Below are 12,859 nucleotides of genomic sequence, written 5' to 3'. Positions count from 1 at the left end.
GGGGACTGCTCCAGAGTGCAAGCCAGCCAAGCGGGTCTGTGGAAATAAAAGAAAGAGGCAAATGTTTGTAAAGTAATCCTCTGACTACGCTTAGCACTTGGCCACCAGCTGAAGTATTTGTCCAGTTCTGGGCACCGTGATGGGTGCAAAGAGCCCAGAAGGCAACAATAAGATAATTGGAGAAAATGCCTGTGAACCGAGACTGGAAGACTTAGAGTTGTTTTGAGGCTAATAAAGGAAGGAGGAGAACAACATATAGGAAAAACTCTTTAAGCATGTGAAAGCTTTTGCCAGTAATGGATACTCAGTCTTCCATGGTAGGGCAACAAATAATGGGCTTAGATTCCAGCAAGAGGTTCAAAGTAGGCATTGGGAAGATCTTTGTAATGGGAAGGAGAATGAAACGCTGCCCTAAAGGAGCAGGAGAAATGGGAGTCCCGGTTGTTTGGAGGATGTTAGTCCAGAATCTGCCAGCAATGAGCTGCTCCTGCCTTGGGGAAGGAGAGGACAAAGGAGCCCATGACCTCTTTTGGTCCTTTCTTCAGCTTGTTGCTTTGATTACTACGTGAAATATATGCAAAACACCCATGAGATGGCATTTGTGAATGTACCAAAAGCTACGTGGCATTTACTTTGGTTCAGTAAAATAAAAATATAAAAAAGAAACCACCCATCAGATATGCCTAGGATCTTTCTCCCCAAACTCCATACATGCTTCTTGCTCTTATATTGGTGGTAATTTTCCAGACAGAGAGGTGGTTATAGAATCATGGAATGGTTTGAGTTGGAAGGGACCTTAAAGATCACCTAGTTCCAACCCCCCTGCCATGGGCAGGGACACCCTCCACTAGACCACGTTGCCCAAAGCCTCATCCAACCTGGTCTTAAACACTTCCAGGGATGGGGCATCCACAGCCTCTCTGGGCAACCTGTGCCAGTGCCTCACCACTCTAACAGTAAAGAATTTCTTTCTAACATCTAATCTAAATTGACCCTCCTTCAGCTTGAACCCATTCCCCCTTGTCCTGTCACTACACTCCCTGATAAACAGTCCCTCTCCAGCTTTCCTGTAGCCCCTTCAGGTACTGGTAAGCCGCAATTAGATCTCCCCGGAGCCTTCTTTTCTCCAGGCTGAACAATCCCAACTCTCTCAGCCTGTCCTCATAGCAGAGGTGCTCCAGCCCTCTGATCATCTTCGTGGCCTCCTCTGGACTTGGTCCAACAGCTCCATGTCTCTCCTGTACTGGGGCCCCCAGAGCTGGACGCAGTACTGCAGGTGGGGTCTCACCAGAGCGGAGTAGAGGGGCAGGATCACTTCCCTCGACCTGCTGGTCACGCCTCTCTTGATGCAGCCCAGGACACGGTTGGCTTTCTGGGCTGCAAGCGCACACTGCTGGCTCATGTTGAGCTTCCCATCAATCAATACCCCCAAGTCCTTCTCCTCGGGGCTGCTTTCAATCCATTCCTCGCCCAGCCTACAGTCGTGCTTGGGATTGCGCCGACCCACGTGCAAGACCTCACACTTGGCCTTGTTGAACTTCATGCGGTTCGCACGGGCCCACCTCTCCAGCCTGTCAAGGTCCCTCTGGATGGCAGAATATTGTTATTGCTTTCCAAGGGATGGCACCGGTGATTTAATCGGAAGGGCTTTTTCTGCGTCAGGAAGAGATACCCCTGACTTGCATCCCCTGTTGGTCTCGTGCTAACCCAAGATGCTCACTTGTTTGTTTTGTTTGTAGTTTCAGGTCTTGGTGGTTCATGACAAAGCTTGCGAATATAAATGACTCAAGCAGTAGCAAGCTGAAAGCGAACGATAAAGGAGTTAGTGCTTTGCTTATGATACAGATCAGCCGTGCTCCCAAAAGATAGGCTGCTGGGACTTTCGTGGCCAGATTTTCTCCCTCCTGAAGTCTGCATGCTTTATTCTTCCTAAGGAAAATGAGGTGAAAGGGTCTCTGCTGCCACCTTTTACAATCTGCCAGAGGTTGAAAGAAAATGAGAGGGAAAGGGCTGTTCCTTGCCTCATCTGGGTGGAAGGACTTGATGCTGTACTGGTGATGGAGAGACACTCCAGAGCCAGCTGCACGCTTGCAGAACAAAACAAACAATCCGCATACGCCCACCGAGCTTTGTGGCTGATGCTCGGAGGCCTTGGCGCAGGCAGCGTGCTCGTGGTGACGGTCCAGATGACGACTGCCTTCTCTCTCTGCTTTCCTAGCCCTCGCTTCCACCCTTGCCTTGGAACTCTGCACAATGTCTTAATGCTTGGATGGAAGGTGTTGGATGCCCAACCAGCAGTCCTTTGAAAAAAAAAAAAAAAAAAACCATGAAAAGGAAGCAATTGCTAATTTGGAGAGGAGGTGGGGAATGCCGGGAAGAGCTGTCTCTCTGGATGAGTGCCTCTCGTACCTGCTTTGCCTACATTTCTCGTGCATTATTGCTGGCAAGCTTCCAAGCACAATTAAACCTCTGACAGATAATCATTGGCAAAGTGGTGTCCAGAGTGAATAATACAGGAATCAGATATTTCTTTTTTGGCACCAAACTGTTTCAGAAAACATATTTTGAAAGTTGAAAATAGAAGAAATTAATTGAACAAGCTCCCCCGATCTCGACACGTTGCCCGGTTGTGTCTCATCTTCTGAGAGCCACCAAGGACTTTGATTTGGGGTTTGTCTGTCGTAGTTTGGGGCAGCTTCTGCAGTTCTATGCTGCAGAGGTAACGGCCTTCTGTAGACCATTGGGGTGGTCAACGGGGAGGTGTTGGTAGCGTAAATCCGCAAAGCCGAACTGGGGCACAGGCAGGCTGGCCTTTTAGATCCCTCTTTTACCGACAGCTTTCCATTGCTGAACTGTGTTCACGAGTCAGCCTGCCTAGGAGTGACAGAGGTGCTGTCACACTTCTAAATTCTTTTTTTTTTTTTTTTAAATTTTTAATCCATCCATGTTTTTTGCCCTGAGTAACTTTTCCTTTATCAATCCTTGTTGCTTAATGCTGGTATCAGCTCTGTAACACAGCAGCTTGCCGAAGAGTCGGCGCCTTCCCTGCTGTAGCTGGCATGGGTACCGCAGTTGTGCTTTAGCCAGATGATTTAGAAGAGCAATTGTTCTCTGCTCTTCTTCAGTGCTTTCCGACCCAAGCTGTGGACGCATTATACAAGTATTAATTCAAATGTATTATCCCTTATGAGATGGAAAAATAGCCTGATGTTTATTTGGGCAAGTCGCAGCCCATGGTCTGGTGCTGTCTGGGTCCCTCCTCTCCCTTGTAGCGTAAGATGGTGCAAGAAGGGTTTGGGGGGTTGGGGTCAAGCTGTGCTGCGAGTACACCGGGAATATCCAGGGGAGGTTGCAGCGAGTCTGAAAACAAGCAGGTTTCATCACTCCGTGTTGAGGCACCGCTTCAGAAACGCCACTTAATTTTTCTCCATGCTTGTCAGCGGCTGCCTGGGATTTTGTTTGCTTCTTCCCTTCCCCGAAGGGGATAACAGCACCGTAGCATGCTGATTTCCCACGGAAGGCAACCTCCCATCCCTCCCGGCTTTCTGAGTTCATTCCTTCATTCACCGCTGCTCCCGATCAGGACACGCTGGGGGTGGCAGCTGCCGCCAGGCGAGCTGGTGACTGTTGTCACTGCGTGCGGAGCAGATGAAGCTGTAAAGCCTGCGGCTCCTCTGAAGCTTGAGTTTAATCGCCTGGTTTGAGCGCTCTCCGCGCTGCTGTCTGCTGCCGGACCCCGATTCCCAGCATGATCTCACATGGCCACAGCGCTGGATTGCATGTCAAAAGCGATCCTCCTGCACATGTTCTGCCATGGAGGCAGAAATGAGTGGCATTCGACCTGTTGGCATGCCTTCCTGGAAGGGATCTTTTGGTGGATAAACACCTTCAACTCGGGTGAAACAGAGGAGAAGGGAATGCTGGCATCCCATCCGCAGCATGGACCGCGCAGCAGGAATGACAGTGACCTCATCCGCAGCCGAAGGTTCCCGGAGCTGCGAGCCTTTTCCTTCACGCGTCTCAGAAGTTGCTAGTTTCCACGCTTGATCCAGATAGGAAAAACAGGACCCCCCCCTCAGCTCCCTGCCGAGGGCAGCCGGGTTTCTTAGGCTGATTGGTCACAGGCTAATGACATTACATGCCTCTGCTCTCCCGCAGCACTGATTCATCGGGGACAGTTTTGTACTGTTAATCTATAATACCCCTACCCTAAGGCACTGCTTTCTGTGGCTGGAGTTCACAACAAAGCGAACTCCCCACAGATCGGGGCCGGGGGGGGTGGTACGTGTGTGTGTGCGTGTGTGCATTTTATCCTGTGATAATACTGCTCTTTGGTGGTAGTTTTTAATTGCAAGGCATTGTGGTGAATTGTCATTCCCTCGGCATTTCTGAGCACCGAGGCTCTCGGCAGAGCTGCTTGGACTTTTTATTAATTCAGGATGAGTCCTTTTTGGCTGACTACCGTAGACGACATAAGGCTTTAAAAACTGATCAATAATCCTGATGGAGCAGCAAAATCCAGGCCAGGCGGCATGAGTGCAAGCCAGAGATTACGTGAAGGAAGTTTTAAATACCTCTTACTCCCTTCCCTTGTCTGGACTTATTTTGTCCTCCCGCTGCCCAATGCCTCTCCATTAATATTTCTCATGCTTGTTGAGCCCGTGACAGGTGATTTAAAAGCACCAGTTTGTGTTGGCATCTCCGCTCTTCATAACCGGAGCTGAAACGCGTCGCTGCTGTCCTTACGTGGATTAGCGCCGTGATTTATTACTGTTGTTTCCAGGTTTGAACACAAAGGTGCTGTCTCATTCTGGGAGGGTTGTCTGCGGGAAGCGAGCCCCCGAGGATGGTTGCTTGACAAATACCCGCGCTTGGGAACACGACATTATTTAGAAACACGCTTTAACTGCTTCATCGAAGAATCGCCCTCCTTTGCATTTGTTTCTACAGTGCTTCGGTAAAACCTACTTTACAGGCTTAGGCAAAAGGGGGGGAAAAATGCAGAAAAGAGGCATCCCGGGTTTGATCTGTTGCTCTGCCTTTGATAAGGCAGTTGTTGTGGTTTGGGGGCTGAAGTTTGTGCTAGCGTTTTTGGCTAAGGTTTGCAAGGAGCGAGTGGTTTGATGTGTGATTCTTTCTCTCCCAAAACAAGTCTTCAGCATCTGTCTTCCTTCAGAAAATGATTGTTGCACCCCAAGGGAGCCCTGCTGTGTAATTTGTGGGTAGTAGAGGGAAATGGACCTCGGAGTAGGAAGGGTTTCCAACATCTGAACCGGACTGTCTTAAATGAGAGAAATTGGGGTGTTAGAAATGACAGGCGTGCTGCTGGCTTATTCTGACTCAGCATAAGTGACTTTAGGGGCAGAAATGGAGAAAAGCTTGCTTTCTGGGAGCTGCCACAGAACTTGCCTGCCTTTCGTCATTACCTGTGCGGCTGTGTCCTTGAACCCAGCCCCCCAGAAGGGAGAGGGAGAAGGAGGAGCGCCTGCACACGTGGGCCTATGGTTAGTTTGCAGGCTGACGTGTGAAATACAGGTTATCCGCGGACCGGTACGCTCCCTCTCTCGGGGGCTCGTGGCTTTTGGGGAAGGCGGTGCGGCTGCAAGTCCCTGCCTTCCCCTGCGGGTCCTGGGATGCTGCTCCCGGGAGGATGCTGTGCTGCTCTCCAGGCACCCGCTCCCTCCCGGTGGGAGATACCGTGTCCTTCTAGGCACCCTTGCTGAGCAGTTGCTGAGCCTTTGGCTGTGGTTCGAAAGGCAGGGCACATCTCTGGCACATTTGCTTAAAGGTGCTGGGCCTGGGGTTAAAAGTTAACAACGCTCTTTCCTTATTCACTTCTAATTTAATTTGGGAAGGCAGCAGGGAGACAGGGGGCACTTAGTCTGGTAAGTGCTGTTCCCTCAATGGGAGTTAGTAGCTTGCATGGTGTGCATGGTATTGACTTCCTAAGCTGACCTTTACCTCCATCAGGTTCATTTTCAATTATAATATTAAAAAAAAAAAAAAATCCCAACCCCCAACCTCTTATTTATTCTTTAGGCAGCGAGGACGTAAATCCTTCAGCGTGTTTGGATTTATAGAATTACTGTGCTTTTGCTGAGCCTCACTTCCCCCTCCGCTCAAATGACACGGCTTTCGGTAACTGTGCGGGCGATTGCGTTTTTCCTCCCCCTGCCTCCCTCCTAGCTGCTCCCGATCCGCACCTCCTCATGTTCCCTGCAGCCTTTTTGGGGAAAGGTGGGCCCTTGGCACCCATGGGAAGGGACAGGAGGGGGGGACTAGGCAAGTCTTAGGGTTATCAACATTTGCGCGTGAAACATAACAACCTCCAGGTATCTTCTTTCCTGGCCCAGAATAAAAAAAAATGCTAAAATGCTTTTATAGGAGGCATTTCATCAGCTGTGCTACAGGCCTCCTCCGAAACCAGAGCGTTTCCGTGGTGGCTAGGGAGAGGGGGGAGATATAAATATCTTTCTGAGCTCTGCTTGGCTTTTCCCCAAGATAAATAGAAGTGAAAGTCAAAAGTGGAGGCTTGGCCTTCTGAAATCTCTTCCCGAGCCCCCGGGGACCCGAGCGCGGGATGCTTTCGTGACAGGGAGCCAGCTCCCGGTGTTTCGGGGGTCTCGGAGGATGATGTTTGAGGGGCCTCCCTTCCCACTGCCCGAGGCAGATCTTGGCCGTACAGTGGCTCAGCTGTCATCCCCACGCCTGGTGTCCGGTGGCTTCCTTCGTGGGAAGCCTCAGGGAGCAAAGAAGCATCGGTGAGAAGCCAGCTTGAAACAAGAGCAGAAAAAAATGTCTGTGGTTGTCCTCTAAATCTTGTAGCATGTTTACTCTCAGAAAGTACAGCTACATTACCAAAAATCAATAGTTCTAGCAGCTTTCTCCCTGGGAAACACATACATGCTCGGACACGCGAGAGGTGGTAGGTCTTAAAAAAGCCAAGGGAATACAAAGTGCTTTGGTACAAGGCTTTTGCTTCTCTTTTAGCAGCGTACAAATGGAGGGCCCTTGACTTGGGCAGTGTCTTCTGGGACTTTCTGATTGTCTTTCTGGTCCGATGTGCCTGAGGCTGTGTGAGGCAGGGGGCTTTGTCTCATTAACTAATTTTTGCTTGGAAGTACGTGTGTTTTGTAGGAAAAACAGGTTACGATGTGCAGAGATAATATAAACAAATATTTGAAAGACTCTGCCTTTGGCTGTTTTGTGTAAAGATTTGACTTCCAGGGCTGCTGATGGGACCGGCACATCCCAGCATTTCGTTTGTTTTCTTCATGTTTGCAAAGATTTCATTCTACAGAAATAAATGCATCTATCTCGTCCCGCTTCTCTTTTTAAAAAAAAAAAAATCCTTCTCAGATCCTAGTATCTCCTTGCTTACAGCGCACCTACAGCTTCCTCCGTTAGGAATGAAGAGAAATGATTTCTATTTTTCCTGGGTGGAGAGTGCTCTGTGAAGGAAAGGAGTGTCAATACGAACAACCATTTTGACAGAGAGGGGTGCTGAGATTTGGGGTGAGTGGGCATGCTGGCGGCAAGCACTGCAGCAAGCCCTGGAGAGCTGGAAATCATCCTTCCTTCTCAGATCAGCCAAAACAAAGAGAGAAAGGAGCCCAACCCCTTTTTACTACCATCTCTTATTAATGAGACATTTTATCCTAAGTCCTCTAACATGAACTACGCAGGCTTTTGGGAACATAATTAATCTTTAATTGTATAAATCTTTAATTGTATAAAATGGAGTTTGTGTGGCTGTAGTCATTCCTCTTCTCTCTTTTCCTCCTTTCCCGATTTGAGACGCTCTCTTAGCACAACTTCTTTTGAACAAGGTGCCCCGCTTTAGGGCAGCGGCGGCACGGAGCCGCATGCACAGTGTCCCCCGAAGCCAGGCTGCTGCGGCGGGGCCCCTTGCTGGGACGAGGACCTGCGTGACCCCCGTGGCGGGGCGCCTGGCTTCTGCTGAGTACGCGCTCGGAAGAACTGGCAGCAAGTTGCGGCTTAATTTGAGTCTGAGTGATTAGCAGCGAATTACTTCGGGCCCTGTGCAAAGTATGTCCTTGTGCTCCAGGTCTTAAGGGACAAGCATCACCCCAAAGGCAGGATGAGGTGCAGGTGAGCCGGAGGCTGCCCGCCGCCTCTCCTAGGCAGGCACGTTGTGACTAAACGGTCTGGTGCAGAGAAACCCAGTTCTTCGTAGCGTTTGTGCTAACCCAGATGCTTTTTGCAGAAGCAGCTTGAAGGTCGGCTGCCACGCAGGCAGGTCTGGGGAGGAGGAGGAGGAAGTGGTCCCTGGCAGGTGGGCTGCTGGCAGCAAGAACTCTGCAGCACGTCTGACTGCAGCTGCAGCCCTTTCAAAGTGAAGCAGGGGTTTAGCGATCGCTGTGAGCTGGCTAGGCACGCATAAATACCCCTTCTCTTCAGAGATGCCGTTCTGACTGTCGTGTGTCGATGGGGAATTGCTGGCCTCAGCCAAATCCTGAGCAGAGCGTTGTCTGGGTGAGCTGACAGTCTGGAGCAGGGGCTGGATTCATCACGGTGCCTGGCGTCCACTCTGTTGCCCACGTACCTCGGCAGTGCTTCCAGGCCCAAGCCCTGCTTGCCCTGCCCTGAAGGTGGGCAGGGAATCACTTTCCCTAAGGCACTTTTCCTTTGTGGAGGAGTGACAGCGAAACCAGGAATTGTCCGGAAAGCAACATAGCTGGTCCCCTTGCAAAAAGGGATGTTTGCAAAGTAGAATACCCTTGGGAGAACCAACAAAAGAATAGTCCTGCCCAAATCAGTGCCAGGCAGAGCCACATGCCTTTTTGGAGGAAGCAAGTGCAGCCTTTCAGATGCTAACTAGGTATCTGGGGTTTCGATCATTCGCTGTATGGAGGAATTGATGCACCATTGGCTCTAGGAGGACGTGTTGTAATTAATGCATCGGCTTTCCCAGGCCGTTAGCGTTTCTGCTTTCTGTAATGGCGATAAAGGGGTGTGCGACTGTCTTGAGCCAATGCCTGCAGGGACAGATAGAAAATTCAATAGGAGACAGATGGAATGGACGTTTCGGTGGGGATATGTCACTGCTCAGGCCCTCAGTGACTCACAGCGCTCCCGTTAAGCAGAGTTTTGAAATTAGCATCTCCACTGAAGCGCTTGTCCTAAGGCACGACTGATGTTTCCAGGTAGAGCCATTTCCTGCGTCTTAATGGAACGGGAGAAGCACTTTACGCTTGGACACGATGCCTTTCCAGCAATATTGCTGATCTTCCCCATAAGAAATTCTGATGTCATTTTTTTGGTCTGCTTCATAGATTGGATTAATCAGCAGAGACACGCCCTCTGGGTCCCAGAGTTGGCTTGCTTTCATTAATTTGCACTCAAGTCTTCGCTGAACAAAGGAGGATTTGTTGAACAAAGCGGGGTCAGCGCTGGGATGAAGAGCCTTGCGCCTCTAGCCTGCTAGTTTGAATTAGGACTGAGCCGTAACTGTAAGGCGTGTGTCCTGTGGCCTGGATTGGTAAAAACATCCTGGCCTCAATCCTTGCTCCTGCGGAGCCTGCAACCCCGAGAGCCCCCCCCGAGGTGGTGGCCTTTTGGGGTGGTGAAGCTCCCTTAAATGAGAGGCAGTCGGAAGGCAAGGTTGGGAAGGTTTGAGCAGTTACCGCTGTAGATAACCAGAGGTGATCGTTTCATACCCTGTTTGCTTTAAAGGCGAAATGCAGTCTCTAGGGGGAAAAAATCTTTTTAAGAATAGTTTCATTAAAAGCAAAGCAGGTCTATGAGTAGAGGCTCTTTGCAGGGCCAGCATTTGCGACAGATCTGTGGGCTAGCTGTAGGCTGTGTTTCTCTAGGTGCTCCTCAAATGTTGTATTTTTTTTTCCTTCTCTTTTCTTTCAGCTCTTCGAGAACTTCTACTTCGGAGAGGTGCAGCTGGACTCGGTGCGTCTTTCCCAGAGGTTCTCCTCGGATGCCACTGGCTACTACGCGACATCTGGGCAGCTGACCTTCTCCTGAAGCGGCAACAACGGGGTCCGCTCATCGGTGAAATGTGTTTTTATAGGACACAGGTTTTGAGCAGGAACCTGGGAACTCCAGGCAGGGATGCCTCGTGACTCCTCGATGGCACGCTGCAGCTGGGAACCATGGTGTTTCCCTTCTGCCTCCTTTCCCCATTGGTAACCAAAACATCACGCAGTTGCCTGTTTGATGTCTGTTGCTTGTTTGTTTTCTGAGAAAACATGTAGAAAAACTGGTGCAGGTGACTTTCTGGGGCATCACCGATGTTTAAGCGTGGCTTTATTTCACAAGGAGGAAGTTTGTTCTTAAAATAAGTATTTAAAATCCAAGAGAGCTCCCCGGAGCACAATTTAATGATATTGAGGTCAGGCAGTGCTTGGATCTCCAGCAGCGTGCCTGTGTGATGTAGATCTCCAAATAAATTAATTCCCTTCAAAAGCAAAGTGTTTATCTCCTGTTGCATTGATAGTTTCTGTAATTAAACTTCCGGCACGCAACTATGTTAATAAGAAAGCATTCGTGGCAAGAGCTCTTTCCGGTGACCGTTGTCAAAAAACATACGCCTTGTAGGTGGTTTCTCCATTAAAAGAAGCACAAAACTCTTTGATACCATTGTGAATCCTTCAGAGATCTGAAGACGACTGTGTTTTCCTGTAAATCTCCACGTTCGGTAAGAATAGCGACACAGGCTTTCAACTCGCCCGAGGATGAACGCTTTGAAAAATGGAAGATGCTGGTGGTTAGTTGTTTTTCAGCAACCTGGCGGCGGCTGCTGCTTGCCCGTTCCTAGTTGCTGCCGTGAGCGTGGAATTGCGCTGTCATCGAGGCAGAGAGCGTGTTTGCTAGGGACAGGGCCGCTCCAGCAGCATCCATCCACTTGTACTAGTGATCGTTTTTAAGAGGTTTTCATCCCGTTTTCCTCCCTCCCGGAGCGAGCTGGCTGTGCGGCCGCGCTCTGCATGCACAAAGAGCGGTGGGAGGCAGTCAGGATTCGGGGTGGCTTTCCTTTTTCCCCAAATGGGTTGCCGGTTGCGTTTCCAAGACCAAATTGCCCATCCTCTGCTCTCAAGCCCGCCTGCCAGGAAATCAAATCATCTGTGGGTTTTGCCGGTTGCCCTTTACCCTGAAGTCTGCACTTGTACCCAATTACAGCCGTCGGGCTTTTTGTCTCTGCTTTTCCTTGCAGTCGAATGCTTTTGTGCTCTCCAAGCGGAGGAGGAAGGGGCCGCCTTCAAAACCGTTTGCTCGGCGAGCGGAACCCCGATGCAGGGAGGTGCTGAGAGCACTTAACACCGGTTGCTGTCATCTTTCCGCCAGCCTGAAGAGGTACTTGGCAAATCTCATCAGCCGCCCAAAGAACAGAGCTGGGAGCTGCTCGCACGGCCGCCAGCCGTGCTGCCTGCCGCAGGAAGGGGAGACGCACCTCGGAAAGCTGCTGCCTGCTGGGTTTTTAACAACTCTCACTGAAAAGCTGAGCGCCGCAGGACGTGGGTGCTGTTTGCGCTGTAATTTTCCTTAACGGGGCATTCGTGGTGTTTCTGTCACACCTGCTTTGCTCCGTTGTCACGTAATACTGGTGATTCTCATTTCTTCTTCGCTGAGGTGGACTTTGAGTCTTTCTACCTCCCCTAACACAGGAGTAGCTTTGACCTTGACGTGGAGGCAAAGACAGTTTTTCTACAAAGAAAGGCCGATCTGAGAATACTCCTCGCTTCTCACTAATGTAGACATGGTTTAATGACAGTTATTTCTGTGACTGTTTGGAAGTTGGTCGAATTTCGGTGGTAAGCGGCTTATCCCGCTGCTGTAGCCTGGCACGGCTAAATTCGTTTCGCTTCTCCGTCCCTGGGCAGAATTAAGGGTTCTGGTCTGTTCCTCTTACGCTCAGAGTTGTAGGTTAGGCTGTGATCCAGCAAACTTGTACGTGTGCTTAAATTTACACCTCGCTTGATCCCCTTGTATAACATTAAGCGCGCACGTGAGTCCAGTGGAGTGGCAGCTCTGCTTTGCCCGTAGCACTTTTGGAACGAAAATGCTTATTGTACAAATGAGAGGGGCAGAGTTGGGTGTTGTATCCCCTTCCCCTCGTGCGAGGGAACTACTCGCATAAATGCAGGGGGGAGGTCAGGGCCAGAAGAAAATGCACCACGATGGATTTACCAAGGGTTTTCCCTTTTCTGTCATTATTCATAAATAGAACAGTTTCATACTGAACACCATAAAACTGTGTTTTACGCAGGGTCCTGCACCGATGAATTGAAATCGCGTTAACCCAGGCAGCGCTAACGGGTTTGCAAGATACAACTTTAGAACTCGCCTAAAACTTACTAAAACTGAAACCTGCTGCTCTGCTTCTTTCCCCCATCTGGGCTGCGTTGGAGATCCCCGCATCCATATCGCGCAGAGGAAGAAAAAAGTTGTTTTACACCGTCGTTTTGCTCAGCAGCAAGCCTCGCTGGAGCCCAGGTCGGGAGTTCTCGTTGTTAAACGTAAAGTTGAAAATAACACCGTTTTCTTAAACGCAGTGCCTGGAAGCTGTATTTCCTAAGCCTCGCTTTAGGCTCGGCTTTGCTGCTTCAGGAATAACGTGCGCACCTGCTTTTCCTGTAAGGAAATGCAGCGTTGTGTTTTCTCTCCATCCCGAGCATGCTCACAGGGAGAATAAAAGCCGTGTGTGTGCTCGGAGCTCCCGGGCTGCAGCTGCGAAGGAGCAGCGGGGGCGCGGAACCCCGCGCCCCCGCTGCTCCTTCGCAGCTGCAGCCCAGGGCGAGTTGTCACCGTCCTTCCTCGCCAAGGAAAAACAACGATTTGAAACCTCCCTGTCCCGGCTCTGCTCCTCGGCCTCCCTTGGGGCAGG

General features: G+C 50.2%; 1 protein-coding gene across 4 annotated transcripts in view; it reads left to right on the top strand.

Annotated features, from left to right (window-relative positions):
• The window catches only part of ASCC1 (activating signal cointegrator 1 complex subunit 1), a 38,688-nt gene extending 28,243 nt beyond the window's left edge, over positions 1–10,445 (top strand). For all 4 annotated transcript variants that reach the window (XM_054831257.1, XM_054831259.1, XM_054831258.1 and 1 more), the window contains exon 10: positions 9,883–10,445. In XM_054831257.1, coding sequence (XP_054687232.1) covers positions 9,883–9,999 — 117 coding nt within the window. In that variant the 3' untranslated portion in view covers positions 10,000–10,445. The remainder of the gene's footprint in view (positions 1–9,882) is intronic.
• The last annotated feature ends 2,414 nt before the right edge of the window (positions 10,446–12,859 follow it).

This window comes from Grus americana, chromosome 7, assembly GCF_028858705.1.
Source record: "Grus americana isolate bGruAme1 chromosome 7, bGruAme1.mat, whole genome shotgun sequence".
In the NCBI taxonomy this organism is placed as follows: domain Eukaryota; kingdom Metazoa; phylum Chordata; class Aves; order Gruiformes; family Gruidae; genus Grus; species Grus americana.
This window is presented reverse-complemented; position numbering and strand designations above follow the sequence as displayed.